This window comes from Manis pentadactyla, chromosome 12 (genome assembly GCF_030020395.1).
Source record: "Manis pentadactyla isolate mManPen7 chromosome 12, mManPen7.hap1, whole genome shotgun sequence".
Classification (NCBI taxonomy): Eukaryota; Metazoa; Chordata; class Mammalia; order Pholidota; family Manidae; genus Manis; species Manis pentadactyla.
Genome location: NC_080030.1, coordinates 5,873,224 through 5,888,738, shown reverse-complemented (window position 1 = coordinate 5,888,738; position 15,515 = coordinate 5,873,224). Strand labels below are relative to the sequence as shown.

At 55.1% G+C, this 15,515-nt stretch overlaps 1 protein-coding gene across 1 annotated transcript in view; it reads right to left on the bottom strand.

Annotated features, from left to right (window-relative positions):
* Nucleotides 1-14,632, bottom strand: part of SH3GL1 (SH3 domain containing GRB2 like 1, endophilin A2) — a 30,110-nt gene extending 15,478 nt beyond the window's left edge. The window contains exon 1 of the mRNA XM_036883773.2: nucleotides 14,405-14,632. Coding sequence (XP_036739668.1) covers nucleotides 14,405-14,449 — 45 coding nt within the window. The 5' untranslated portion in view covers nucleotides 14,450-14,632. The remainder of the gene's footprint in view (nucleotides 1-14,404) is intronic.
* Between the last annotated feature and the right edge of the window lie 883 nt (nucleotides 14,633-15,515).

Sequence of the window (15,515 nt, the reverse complement as noted above, 5' to 3'; positions counted from 1 at the left end):
TGCTCAGTGAGGGGCCTTGTGCGTCCTTGCCACGACAGGCTGAAGTGACCAACCAATCCAAAAGCCCAGAACCCCTGCCTCCTGGAACACAGATGCCGTCTCCCCCATCTCTAAGACCCCTTCCTAAGTAATGAGAAGCCATTGCCTCCAGGAAGCCCTCCTGATGCTCCATCGCCCACCTCCTTACCCAGGCAGGAGTGACCTGGCCTCTGGCCACCTGACCCGCCGCACTACTAGCCCCTGCCTCCTTCAGACCTCCTCTTGGGCCAGGCTTGCCTGGGCTGTTTTCTGTTCTGAGAAAGCACCCAGTTCAGTCCCACTTGTATGTAATGGCCCTCCTCCCACTGGACAGTGGACGTTAAGTGAACAACCCATCCCCGCTGTGCCCACACTCAGAACAGCATCTGAGATGCAGAAAAGCACTTAGCCAAGATGACCTTGTGGGGCCTGCTCCCATCCCACCACTGCCTGGTGGCTAAGCTCCTGGAGGGTGGGCTTTGGGGGCCAGTGAGATGACAGCACCCCTGGAGCCTCATCTTTCCTTTCCGTCACTCACTGCACAAAGCTCAAGTCAGGCTGGAAGTCAGGCTGGTGCCCTGACCAGAGGCTGCCAGCCCCCGGCCCTGCTCTCCGCCTGAGGCCTGCCCGCTGCCGGCTCCCTCACAGACAGCAAAGGGTCAGGAAGTGTGCAAAGAAAACAATCTGAGCAAGCTGGGCCCAGGCTGGAACACGTCCAGAGGATCCATACCTGGAGTGGGCTGGCTTCTTATCAACAGAAACCCCATGAAAGTGTTGGGTCTGTGGTTTGGGAAGACAGCACGGGAAAGGAAGGCTGACAGACAAATGGCCTCTGAAAGCCAAACAACAGCCCGGATGGAGCCAGAGAGGCTGGGACACACACTCAGGTCCTCCACGGACCCCCAGGGGCAGCGCATGGCCTCAGAGCTCCTCCGAGATGGCTCTAGGCAGAAGCTCTGAGGGGGTGTGGAATGTACCCTCACCTGGCTCCACTGCGTGCCTGTCACACCAGGGTTGGGACAACTCAGCTGACAGGTGACTCACAGCCATGGTGGCCCAGTCACTGAGACCAGTCTCACCATGCGTGGCTCCCAAAAGTCCCTGGATAGGTCACAATGCTAGAACCACACAGGGAACACCAGCAAGAAGTGGCCTGCTCTCAGCACAGCCCGCCAACTGCCACTGAGGGTCAGTGACAGGCACCAGGAGCTGGGGCCATGTGTTAGACGCTGGTGCTGTCACCTTACCTGGCCACTCTGCCATCTGTGCCCCACCATAGCTGTCCAGGGGTACCTGTCCTTCTAAACGGCAAAGCTGGTCTTAGGAACCCGGAGCTCAGGGAAATCTCAGGACCCCTGCCAACCGTCTCAGCGCAGATGAAGAACCAACAGGGCCGAGGGGGAGGGGGCAGCCCGGGCCGGGGGGCGGGTGTTCCCAGTGGTCACCAGGGCAGGCCACTCCTGCGCCCCTGGCTGCCACCCACCCGCCATACAGCAGCGGACCCGGCCTTTCTCAGGACAGAAGTTCGGGTCCTGCATACTCATGGCTCCTGCCCCACTGTGGGTGAGCACCCCAGGCTGCGAGCTTCCCAGGGCCCCACCTCACCCCACCCCAGTGCACCCCCTCTTGGACACCAACCCCCTAGCGGCAGTGTCCGCTGCCACGGTGGGCTTAAGAGAGCCGCATGGGGCCTGGTACCCAGAAGGCACTCAAGCAACTGGTATTTGTGGAGATGACAGACAGACACCCTTTCAGTGTGTGGACCCCACCCCTCAGGAGCTCCCCACCCAAGGGACTGCCTGTGAGGGGGTAAGGGGGGCCTGGGTCTGGCTCTGTCCGCCCAGCTGTGGCTTTACACAAGGATGAGGACTCTTCTGAGCCTAAGGCTCCTCAACTGGAAAACGGGCTGCTGTGCTGTGGGGCTGGCTGTGAATGTGCTTGAAAAGCCACAAACTGCCCCACAGATCTGAGCGCGCTGTGCCCCCCACGTGCAGGCAGCTCCAGGCGGGCCCACAGCTTGGGTGAGGTTCAGAAGCGGGATGTGCCGAGAGGCCTAGATGACAGGGACGGTAGGAATGCCAGTGTTTCTGGAGAGAATGGCTTCACGCAGACCCTTCCTGTAGAGGGATCGCTGTCAGCACACCTGTGACCACATATACCATGGCAGGCCGATCTGCTAGCTCTTCTGTGGTACCAAAAGCTCCTAGGGGACAGTCATGGGATGGAATCAAACTCCAGAAAGCTCAGGGCACCTCGTGTATTTGCTGATAGACGGCCATGATACACAATTCTGAAGCTCTATTTGGAGGGAAGGGAGGGAATGAAGCACCAAGAGATAATTCAGATTCAGCCTGAAGGAAGATGGTGGACAGGTTCTATCGAGAGCAGTGCCTGGCACACAGTTGCTTCCACGTCACACCCAGGTTACTGCCAGTCTCTGGGCCGCCTCCTCTCTTCCTGCCTTTACCAGCAACCTACCTGGCCTGACAAGCCGACCCTGAACACCCCAAGTGAATTTCTGCTCCTCATCCTGGCTAACGTGGTCCCTGCCGATGGATAGCTCACCCTCTGTCTGTCCTGTGTGTGACATTCTCCCCATCCTTTCAGACCACGTCACTTCCAGGAAGCTGCGTGTACACTCTGTGTGTGCAACGGACTTTACCCACGATGGGTGGTGGTGGTTGGGGTAGGGGGTTCCTGCTGTATTTGTAAGATGGCTGTGAAATGCTGGTCCAAGGTGCCCCCCAGGGCTGCCTTTTTTTTTTTTTCAGGAGAAAAGCAACACTGCCGTCCCAGCCTGGCTGGGTTCCTCCCACGTCTTGCTTCTGTTGTCACCATGTGACGCAAGTCTGGCTTTGCCACCTCCCAAGCCAGGAGCCGTAATAATGTTAAACCCCTCTCCACCCAACACTGATGGACTAGCAGCCAGGGCCTCCTCCCAGTGTCCCAGGCAGCTTCCACTCCCCTGGAAAGACAGACCCCTCAGATGGTGTCGCGGCTGCTGGACGAGGGGTAAGAGCACAACAGGGCAGTCCAGTGACCCAGGGGCCACTGCCAGCTGCCTGCCTGGGAAACCCGGCACCCTCCTTTCCTTTCTCCTTCCATGTCCAAATGCAAAGCCAGTGTCCAGGGACATCTCCTTGTGAACCACCCCTGGTTTCTCCCCACAGGGCGCTGGTCACAGGATCCCATGTTACAGGATCAGCCCTGTTTCAGTCACGTAGCCACTATGTGTGGCTCTCCTGCCCTGAGCTGATCTGCCCTGTTGGGATGGACCTGAACATGTGAGGGCAGGGTCAGAAGGCCAGTTTCCCCCTTTTGAGAAGACTGCCCTCATTTGTTCAATAAATATTTATTATTTATATGCACCAGGTATAGAAGAAAAATAGATGAATAATGTAAGCACCCTAAGAAAATAACAGCAGAAGGACTATGGTAAGGGGCCTATCAGGAGAAGCAGGTCCTCCTTGTCAGGGGGGAACCAGGGAGGTCACAGGGGAGATGACCCCGGGCTTGGCCTTGAAGGAGGAGTTGCATTTGGCCACAAGAAGGAGAAAGGGACATTATGTGAGGAGAGGCAGAGCTGGACATGGGCCTCCACACCAGAGCAGAGGAGGTGAGAGTGCTGGCCCGGGACACGTGACACTGACAGGTCCCTCTGAAGATGGGTGGGGTCCTGAGTGACGGGTATCTGGCGTGGGACTCCAGTCTCTGCGATGGGAAGAAACGTGCCATCAGACTCGAGCTGCTGCCCTCCCACCACTGGTCAGCAGGATTTGACTCAGGGTGAGATGGCTGTTTCCCGGGTGGTGGCACCCTGACGTTCAGATTGGCAATAGTGTTTTTTGCATAAAACCTGAACACAGAGCTGGCTCTCAGACCCACAAGGGCGGTGGGACTGGGAAGCAGGGAGTGACTTCCACAGAGCTTCAGCTCTCCACAGGGCCCTGTGGCTGAGGATGGCAGGGGACCTGCTCTTTGCACAGTGACCTGAATGGGCCCTATTTTCTTGCTGACTTCAGCCATTAGTTGGAGGCAAGGGCTAAGAGAAGATAAAACACACATGCAGCTGGGTGCCTGGGCACCCCCATAAAGACTGAGCTGGACACCTTTACCAGGATGAGGTTTTAGGGCAGTGTGGACGGGCGTGTTCCTCTGGCCGCTGTAATAAATCACCACAAACTCGCTGACTGACAACACACCAGCTTTCTAAAACAGCACAAACATTGGACAACACGCAGGTCCTAAAGGGGACAAAAGTCTGACACGGCTCTCAGCAGGCTAAGACCCCAGTGTCGGCAGAGCTGCGTTCCTTCTAGGAGCTCTGGGCTTTCCGCCCTTTCCAGCTTCTAGGGCAGCCACATTCCTGGGCTGTGGTCCCGTCCTCCGTCTTCACAGGCAGGCCTATCGCACTGCTTTCTCTCTCTTCGACTTTCGCATCCCTCTCTCCCCAGCAGGGATAGGGCTGTGTTTTTAAGGGCCCAATGGGTAAACCAGGATGATCTCTGCATGTCCAGGTCCTATTCTTAATCCCATCAGCAAAGTGCCTTTTGCCCAGTAAGGTAGCATACTCCGGGTTCCGTGGGTTAGGTGGGGACATCCTTGGGGTGGGGAGATGCTGAATGCCACATGACTACTTCTACTCTCGCTATTCACAGCGGTTCTGTTCCATGATGCCCTGCGCACGCTGAACTGCTGAATCTCGAACCTCTGCTCCTGGGATATAATGGGGTTAGGTTCCTGCCAGCCTCAGGCCAAAATCAATCAAGACAAAACATGTGTTAAATGTGTTTCTGTTCAAAGACAACTTATGTAATATACACAGTTGACTCAACCCTGAACTCACGGCCAGCAGCGTAACTCGTGCCTCAACGAAGCTCATCCTACCCACGTATTTTCTCCACAAGGAACATCACAGCCTTCCTGCGGTTAGGAACACTGGCCAGCACCCCAGCTCTATGTTCATTGTCATGTCAAACAGCAAAACCACCCACAAAAACACAGAAATGCAAAACATGGCACTAAACACTATGGAGAGGACACGGGTCTACAGAGTCTGAGCTGAAACAGGAAGGCAGTGTCGCTCGATTCCACCTCAGCTGGGAAGGAGCACGGGAGACTCAAAATGTTTTGGCACCCTGCTTGTGTCTGCAAAAGCCTGCAAAGCACCCCAAGTACTGCTTGGGGGGTTACAAATACATTTTAGCGAGGAGGTGAAACGCAAATACAGAATATGTGAACAATGAGGGCCAACTGTCCATACTGGCCAGAGTGGCCCTTTGGGGCAACAAAGCTAGATGCCAGGCGCTTTCTGGGAGTTCTGTCTCACCGTGAGACAGGTTCTTGACAAACTGACAGGCTGGCGGAGAGGTTAACTTTGAGGAGGGAGGAAGCGGGTTCTGGGTGCTGGCAGTGGCTGTGGGCTTGCCGGGGTCAGTCTGTGGCTCGTGCTCCCTCTGGACCCTGCCGAGCTAACCCTGTACCGGGGGAGCCCCCACCCCACCCGCCCAGCTTCCTGGCCAAGAACAGCACCCTTTATGAATGCTCAGACAGAGGACTCTGCCAGCTTGGAGCCTGAGACTTTAGGTCACACTAACTGAACAGGTTGTTTTTTTCCAGGCTGGTACTGCTGAAAACCTATATGGTTACATTAAACAAGGTACAAGTCTAGAGAATCTCTCAGACATGCACGAAGGGACACTACAAAAATGTTCACTGACACACTGTTTGAAGAAGCAAAAATGTGGACATATCCTAAATGGCCCCTGGCAGGGGGTAGAGAAGTGCGCTGCGGCACACCACACAAAGGAAAACTTTATACCCATGGAGTTGAACCAGAGCCACACCTGTTGGTGTGAACGAAATGCACAAGTAGGACTAAGCAAAAAGGGCAGGTTACACACAAACAAACAAGCGACACTGGTTATGTGGGGTATAAGCTTACCGAACAACACTCGCGTTTTTAGGGATAGGTCATGGGCGGTAAACGTGTGAGGACGGCCTTTGACAGTAACTGTACCGCTTGTTTCATTACGCTCTGGCAGCGCTGCCCAATGGCTGGTCACTTGTCATAGCTCCATGTCTGGAACACTTTAAAATACAAACTCAACCAGGTTCCTGAAAGGGGTGTGCCCCTTTATGACGCGTGGGCACTGACTGGCTCGAGGGCCTGGTGGACGCGCCGGGAACTAAGTGGCAACTCTTTCTGGAAGGAGGTCGGCTCTTCTCCAGGCTCTGGTGGGGAGCTGGGCGCATGCACATTGGAGGCAGGCCAGGCAAAACGTCCTTCTCCCGGCTCTCCTGACCAAGCACACGCCTCCCGGGTCCCAGGCGCGCCCCGCCTCAGCAGCTTCCCACTGGAGACCCCTAAACCAGCCAGTCCCGAGGCAGCAAGGGACTCTCCAGAACAGAGGGGCCTGCTGATGCCTTCTGCCCACCCCGCGACTGTGCTCCGAGGCCGGGCAGGGAGCCTGGAGAGAACGCTCGGTGCCCTTGAGTCAGACAGGGAATAAGGACCGTGGTGAGGAGCCTCCCAGACTGCCCAGGAGGAACACCTCATGCTGTTCCTCTGTGAAGCACGCGTGCCACAGCCGGGGAGAGAGATGGCCCGGACTTCCCTGCCAACCTCTGTGGGGCATCACATACACACGTGACCAGACGCCCACACAGCAGCTGTGGGCAGCTGCAGCAGCTCCCAGATTCCTCAAGGATGGGTGAAATGCTGACTTGAGCAGGGCAGCAAGAAGCAAGAGGCTGACTGGTAGCAAGGGTGCTCAGCCTCCAGGGAGGCACTGGACAATCCCAGGCCGGCGGGTTAGAGGATGGAGAAACCCTGCCCCTGGCCCCTGGCTGCCCTCTTCTGAACCACAAAGGCCGGCCTTGAAGGGCTGGGGCTGCCTGCCTGCTGCCTTCAGACAATCACGGTTCTGAGGAGCTGGGGGCTGTCAGGCTGATGGACGCCTGCCTGTCCGCCCCAGCAACCCAAGGCCTCATCCTGGGACGTGGGTGGCAGAGGACGAGGAGGGGCCGCGGGTCCATGGGGGCAAAAAGGGGCAGGAAGTTCGCAGTTTCCTTCCTGAAGGGCTTCCTAAGAAGAGGAGCCACCGCTCACTCCTGAGCTGAGGCCCAGATGACAGCACAACAATCAATGGTCACCTGCTCCACTTGGGAGAAAGTAGACTGGACTGAGGGAGATGTGAGAAAGACCTGTGAATTACCAGCCCAGGAGACGTCTGGGGCTCCTAAGAACACTGCCCAAACAATGCCACTTGCTTCATGCCAACCCTGAGCCAAAGGACCAATCTCTGAGTGTTGATTTCTTATTTTTAAACCAGTCAGACCTGTTCCTGACTGAGGACTTGTCAGCCACCCTGATTCCCTGGGGTTCCACTGGGCCTGAGCAGGAACCACCCCTAGGGGCCCTGCAGGAGGCCCCCTCACCAGAGAGCCCCACTCCCACTCTGAGAAGGAGCCCATCATTCCCGAGACTTGGTCAGCAGCCACTAGCCACCAGGCAGCCCGGCTCTCTCAGGAGCCTGCATCTGATAGAAAAGCACATTTGAAGCTAGTGGCATGCAGGTGGGTCACCACTGGGCCAGGTGTTCAGAGGACAGAGGATTTCCCGTGGGTGATCACGGGAGGTGGCAAAGATAGCCACACACAGGGCTTTAAAGGGTAACCAGGAGGTGGGCAGAGAGACCTGGGCAGGGGAAAGGAAGGCGAAGGGAACACTGACCAAATCACAGGAGGTGGGAAGGTAGGGCCACCGGGCAGGCTGAGTGGACCAGCCAGACGGCAGTATGCTAAAGGGGAGGAATGGGATTCAAAGCTGGGACCAGAGGGGCACTCCAGCAGGTCGGGGCCACTTCCTCTGGGTGTGCTTATGCCGCGGCTCCCGCTTCTGTGCCTTCAAGCCTGTTATGTAGCCCTCTGCTCACTTGGGTGTAGGGACAAACATCCTTCCATCCCTCCCGAATTTACTGAGCTCCTGGGTCAGGCCAGGGGCCAGGCTCACCTGAGCATACAGGACTGTACAGCCCTGCTGCAGTTGCCTGAGTACATCTCGGCCCTCATCTGGGAAGTGTCATACAAGTGTCTGTGTACCAGGGGCGGGGGGCCAAGGGCTTGGGGGGTGGGGAAGGCACAGGGCGGGAGGAGGGTGACCATCAGCCAGCCAAGGACAGGAAGGGCTGCTGCAGGGGAGAAGCCCTGCCGTCCCCTCTGACACCTGGGGCATCTCACACAGTTCCCCAGGGCTTGACGGCATTGCCTAGGACCGCGAGCCCTGCCAAGACTATGGTGACTGCGCTGGGCTGGCTGCCTCGCGGCCCTGGCGCCAGGCCAGCTGGAGGGGTTTAATGCCCAGGTGTGAAACCCAAGTGGCCAGGCAGGAGTCCTTTCCGACACAGGCCACAGCCTGATGCTGAATCAGGTCCTTCGGAGGAAATCACACGTGTATTTTCCTGCTGTGGTTGGGAGCCTCTGAGCGACCCGATGCTTGGGGCCCAGTCAGCAAGTTTTTCTAGGAGCTGAGCGGAAAAGGAAGATGAGGCTGTCCTCGGGGATCCTGCGTTCCCGGAGCCCTGGTTACTGCTTAACAGGAAACAAGCACAAATGGACCCAAACTGCAGTGCTCAGGAGAAGTGGTTGCCAAAGCCAGCCCTGTGCAAGGCGAGGGGGTGGGGGGCAAGGGGGGAGCAGAGAGGGGAGAGAGGGGGAGACGGGGAGAGGCCAGCTGCCATAACAGTCTGACACATTCTTTTATCCAGCTTTCCAGGGACAGCTTTGAAAAAGAACCAGAGAAGACAGCAGCTAACACTTCACAAGGCACATTAAAAAGCCATTAGGGTTAGAGCACACGGGTAAAGACGCCTCAATGGTCCTAACGCCCTGGGGCAACTAAGGCAACTAAGGCCGGTGGCCTCAAAGCTTCTGCATCGAAGCCTCCTTAAAGCTTACAAACCTCACCCCAGGTGGAAACAGAAACAGAAGACAATTTGACTTGCCTCCTGCAGCCGCCACCAGCTGTGGTGCCAGAAGTGCAGCTGCCTCTGAAATACTGTGGAGGAAGTTGGCTGCACACCCCAAATTAAAAACGAAGTTTCCCCAGATTGGATCAGTTTCAAAATATTGGCAACAACCAAAGAGGAGGAGAAGGGCTGAGAGAGGGGCCACAGCAGAACTCAATGGCCAGTGTCCCTGGATCAAGTGGTGAGGGACACACGTGCCAGGGGCAAGTGGCAGGCCTGAGCCAGCCTGGTCACAACCTGTAAGTTTTTCTACTGAGGAAAAAAGGGAACAGATGCATACAGACAGAACAAAGGACAAGCCAGGGAGCTCAGACCCCTGTTTGGATGTCGGGTCTGAGAAAGCAAGGCTGGGGGCCGGGGAGGTGGGCTGGTAAACTGCTGTTTTCCCAGTTCACCGGCCAGGCCTTTGATAGCTCTGGGGTCTCAGAAATGGGACAGCCCTCAGTTCCTGAAAGTGAACCAGGAACTGCTGTGGAAACTAACCCCTGTCACAGGCTGGCACTAAGTGGCACACAGAACATAACCAAACATCCTATGGCTTGGCCTTAAACATGCCCAGATAAGCAGGGAGCAGAGCTCCGTGACGCTCTAGCTGGTCATAATAAACACAGGGCTCTGAGTCAGAGGTGAACTTTCCACCTAACGTGTGGCAGTCATGGGGAGCAGGATCAGAATATGAGGGCTCCTTGGTTTGTTAATAACAGGAATATGCAGCAAGCTGCTTGATTCAAGTGCCTCTGGGATTGCCAACAGCAGGTCCTGAGAGGGAGGTCAGGTTAACCTGGTTTTAAAGACAGGCCTGGGGAGTGGTGGAGCTTAAGGAGGCCCCAGATTCCTTTTGGGGAAGGTCCACCTCAAGCTTCTGCAGCTCATAGCCCAGCCTAGACTCCCAGCTAGTTACCCCACCCAGCAAGCGGATGACCCAAAGCCAAGTGGGGAGAGCAGCCTGGCCTGTTTGCTGATGGAGCAGCATGAGAGAACATCTCCCAGGACAAGTCAGCAAAGCGCCTTCCTGTAAGGGCGGGCTTAACCCAGTTCCCATCAGACACGGACACTGGAATGGCCAAACTCATTCCAAGTTTGCTGCCCTGAGGTCTTCCGGAGGTTAGCCTGCAGCTGCTCAGCTTAAAGCACCCAGCTTAAAGTCCCTGGGGTGGGGACCCCGCTCCTCAGACCTTGCCCCTCACCTATTGTCCCCAGAGTGCGGGTTCCACACTTTTATTCTTGCAGAAACGAAGGGGTTACAAGCTTCAGATTTTTGTGTCTTAAGATCATTCCATGTTTATTACTTAACAGGCCAAGCACTTTGCTAGGAAATGAAAAGCATAATTCCATAAAATGAGGCTTAAAAAATGTGTCGGAGCAAGTAGTATCTGGGATGTTCTAAACACCAGCCACATCCCTTGATACTGCTTACTCTACCGGTTGGGGGCCTGGGTACCCCAGCCCTCCCTGCACCCATGCCTCTCACAGGAAGTTACATCTCTCCTCCTCGGCATAGACCCGGGGTCTAGTGAGTATCAACAAACTTCAAAGCCATGGAATAAGTCTGTGAATTTTATTCCTAGCTCAGATGGATCCAGTGCTTCAATTCAAACCTTCTCCCTTTCAAGCATTAAAAAAAAAAAAAAAAGAAAATCAGGCCAGCATTCCAGGCAGCTGCCAAGCTCTAGCCTTAGTTACACTCTCAAATCTCCACCCGGCCCGGCCACAAGATTTATCAGGAAACCAGTTAGCGCTTCAGGTCTGGAAATGGATGTCCCACTGCTGGGACAGGTGAACTTTAGCCTGAAGCTCGCTAGTGGGGCTCCTTTCCCCTGCTCAGCTCCCCAGAAATACTCATATAAAAGCGTCTCCCCCAATTCCAGAGGTGCCTCAGTACCAGATGGCTAAGGGGGAGTGGGCACTACACAGGGAGGTGGGAGGGGACCAAAACAAGGGGTCCGGGACAGACACCTTGCCATTTACTGCCTTCCTCTGCACACCCATCAACATTCCTCTGCCCCAGCCTCAGTGCAGGCAACCACCAGCTCCTAATAAGGAGTAATAATTTCAAAAAAACCTCATAAACTTGCCATTCAAGCCCAAGCTGATGTTACACAAGACCTGGAAGTCCCCCCACCCCTGCCCCAGATGAGCTGGCAGGGGATTGCTGAGCAGACTGCCAGACGCTAGTAAGTTTGTTACCAGTATCTTCAATGAGATGAGAAACTTTCATTCCTATGAGCTTCACCCTGGACAAACCATGTTTCTCTATTCCCAGCTCCCTCGAGCACATCCACCTGGCTTCTGTTTCTCCATTTTGAAATGACACTGTTACAAGCCTTTGAAATCAAGAACCTGTTTCAAAGCAGGGTTTCTCAACCTCAGCACTACTGCCACTTGGGCCGCATCAGATCATGGCGGGGAAGGAAGGCTGGCCTGTGTTGGAGGGTGTTTGGCAACCATCTTCAACTTCTAACCCAAGAGATGCCGGCAGCACCTCGTCCTCAAGTCATGACAACCCCAAACCGCCTGACACATTGCAAATGCCCTGGGGGGGGGCGGACGGGGGGCACTGGAAAGAGGAGAGAGGGGAGGGTTAGTCATCACTGGCTGACAAGCTCTGATACAAGCTTATACCTACTTGGAAATACCAGACGCCAAAAGACACTCTGGGGCTCCAAGGACTTGAGGTCTGGATGCTGCGTTCTATATACATGTCCATCTACGTGTATGTGGTTATCTGTTTTGAAAACCAAGAAAAGCCAGCAGCTACCACAGGAATGGCCCAGGAGGGATTTTGTTGCTGCTATTTGTTTGTTTGTTTGGGAACAATCAGGCTCACTTTTCCCAAACCATACAGCAGGGTTTTCTCAACCTTCACACTACTGACATCAGGGGCCAGGTACTTCTGGTTGGGGGCAGGGGGTGGGCTGCCCAGGGTATTGTGGGGAGTTTGGCAGCATCCTGTCCCCCGCTCACTCGATACCAGTAGCAATCCAAGCCGTGACAACCCAAAATGTCTCCAGACATTGACAATGTCCCCTGGAGGGCAGATGAATGTCCCCAGATCAGTTGAGGCTGACTGGTTTAAAGCATACTGCCTGTTCACATGGTGGGAATTCAATAAATATTAATGATGACCACATAATGAGAGGTGTTCCTCTTCAACAGCTGACCCTACTCCGAGGGCACAGAAGAGGATGAAAGAAGTGTTGCTAAGAACGAGAAAAGAAAGCACATAAAGAGATGAACATGTCCAGATAAACAATAGAGATGCTGGAGGGCTGTGGAAACTATTGCGGAAGAGAATGGAACACAGCCAGGGTGATTCTTGGGAGCACAGCTCACCACGGAATGGATCGGGAGGCCAAGACGACAGCTCCCAGGGTAGGTTGTGATCACTGCACAATTCTTCCGGGTGAGCCTCAGAATGTCAAGATCAAGAACTGATCTGAGCGGCCAGCTTACACTGCTCTGTGTTTTCCAGGTTTCAAGGTGCTTCTCTCACATCGGAATGCAGGCCATCCTGCCTCCCCTGCGAGAAAAAGCCCCAGTGGCTGGCCTGGGAGGCCTAGCTCATTCCTCTAGCAGAGGGTGCCTGGCCAGGACGGTGTAGGCCACCAGCAGGGCCCTGATAGCTGGGGGTGCGGAGGGGAGGGCTTCCAGAGACCTAGGGAGACGTTGTTCCTGCAGGAGGGACTCCATCAGGGCCCAGAAGGGTGAAGAACACTCCTGTGTGCTCTAGTCAAGCACCGGGGTTCGGATGCCTGCTGGGCAGGGTCTAGCCCAGGGCCAGGTCTTAATTCCATCCTGCTGGGGCCAAGGGTCACGCTCCTGGCAACAATCCTAGAATCCCTCTGGATGTAGCCTCTCTTTGATATCTGGGGTCCAGGGACAGATCCCAAGTATCTTTAGTAATAGACAAACTCTAGGGTGATGACTTTTTTCTTCAAGGGACAAAAAGTACAGGTTGTGTGTTACTGGGTACTCATTTCTCCTTGTAGGTAGAGTCCAGTTTGCCAGCACAGCCCAAGCAATCCTTAAGATCACTGCTCCTTCCTCTGTGGAGTCTATCCATGCAAACTTCACCCTTAAGGTTCTTAACCTGGGATGCGGGAACCAAGAGGATTCTGGGGCTTCTCGGATCTGAAATCGTAAACTGAATTTTCCATTTGCCCAGTTTCCTGGAGAGTGGGTCCACGGCCTTCACCAGATTTCTGAGTAATGGGGTCTGGACTTTCCAAAAAACCTATTATCTGTCACATAAAATGCATATATACTTGGATTCAGCATTCCACTTCTGGGACTTTATTTTATAAATCCAACCCCACCTGTGAGCAAAGATCTTCACTGACTACTCACTGCAGTACTGTCTGTAGCAGAAAACTACTGGAAACAATCTAAATACCCCATAGACGACTGGTTACATAAATTATGGCACATTTCAAGGAAATGGTAAAACCATGAGTCCATTAAAGAGGTCCAAGTAGCTCTGGAGGTTTGCTCTCATGTTCTCTTGGGGAGGGGAAAGGAGAGGGATTCCCCCAGGGACATTTGGCAGTATCCAGAGACATTTGTGCCTGTCACAACTGGGGGTGCTCCTGGCATCGAGTGAGTGGAGGCCAGGCATGCCGCTCAGGCCCACCCCAGAGCCCATGATGCCCCCCACACCAGAGAATGAGCTGAGGTGGAGAATTCTGGCTTTAGTGTGGTCCCCAAAACACATCTAACAAAAACCACAAAGTACAAAGGCATGTGCTGCCACTGCGTGCGTGTTTTTAAAGAGAAGACATACACATATCTTCAGAAAGAGACATAAGTCGGTGACAGTCCTTGTGTCTGGGGAGAGAGACTGGATGTCTGGGGGACGGGAGTGGGACACTGACCTTACCCTTTCCATTCTGTACTGGGTCCTTCTACCAGGGTCCACTGGAAGGTTTTTGTTTGTCTGTTTGTTTGTTTTTTTAAAGATTTGCTCTAGACGCAAATGTTCCCTGCCCCTGGGCTTTCTGGCAAGAGTCCTGTGTCCGCAGCCTCGGGACTGTTGCTTCCCCTTCCCTCTCTACCCCGTCCCTGCCCTCCTAGAGGGGAGGAAAGGAGGAGAGGGGCCCACGTCCCGAGACAGCCCCTGGGCGGATCTCTGCTCCTTCCAGGGGTCTGCCCACCCTTCTCGAGAGGACTGGGGCCCACATGGCGGGCAGGGCCTGGGCCACCTCGCATGCAGCGCCCTCTCCTCATCCTGCGAGGGACACGTGCCAACGCAGCCCCCTAGGTGCCCCTGGCCCCCTCCTGAGCCAGGGCCGGGCCTGGCCCCCTCTCCGGGCAGCCTGGGCCCTGGGGATCGCCCCCAGCCTCGGCCTCCGCTCGCTCACCTGGCTTGCCTTGTAGAACTGCTTCTTCAGCCCCGCCACCGACATGCTGCCTCCCGCCGTCGGGTCTCAAGCCCGGAGCCAGCGAACCGGAGGAACCGCGCAAGCGACAGGCTCCCGGGCACCGCCGACCCCGCGCGCGCCTCAGCGGGCCCCGTCGGCGCCGCCTCCGCCGCTCTCTCGCCAGCTCCCCGCCTGCGCCGGCGCCGCCTCAGCCCGCGCGACCAGGATATTACATGGCAACCGCACACTTCCGGTGTCGGCCCTGACTGCACACGCACGCCCCCTGCCGGCCGGAGACCGCACGCGCACTTCGCTGGCTGTGAGAGAGACTTCTCCCGCCAGCGAGTGGACTGGACCGAGCCTAGAGGGGCCATGGAGGCTGCAGCGCCCCCCAAGGACCCGGAGGTAGCCCTGACCTCTTAGGAGAGGCGATTAAACCTTTCTTAAGAGGTTGGAGGGCTGGGTTTACAAGTCTCTAGATACCTGTTTGCTAATCTCATCTATACCCAATTGCTCTATGCGTTTAGTCCCTCCCCTCCTCCTGCCCTCCCCAAATTGGTCCCGTGTTCATCCATTCAGCTCCCGCTTCTACCTCCTTTCCTCTGCCCCACTGTCCTCCCTGCCCTCATCAGAACGTCGTTCTACCAGCCTCCTCTCTGACGTGTCCGCCTTCAGTTTCTCCCCTACAAAACAGCCAGGAAGATGCTTCTAACACAAAATTCAGATCATATTAGTCTCCTATTTTTAAAGTCTATCTACTGCCCTTAGAATACCCGTCCAACTTCCTAACAGGGCCTCCAATGCTTGCATAATTTGGCCCCATCAACCCTTCAAACTTCAGCTCTCTTCCTCTTCTATAATTATTCATGATCCCTGTTTCCTCTGCGCCTTTGCTAACGTTATTTCTCTCTTGCACATGATTCCCAAGCTCGTCCCCTATCCTCTGTGCATGAAAGAGGTATCTGTTTGGAATGTCACCTCCTTCAGAAAGTCTTCCCAAATTGATACATGTTGTTATTTTGAATCAGTTGTTATTGTATTGAATTAACTGGAAATTAATAATGAATTGGAATGAGCAAATTAATTCAAAAAGAGGATCAAGAAAGTGGTT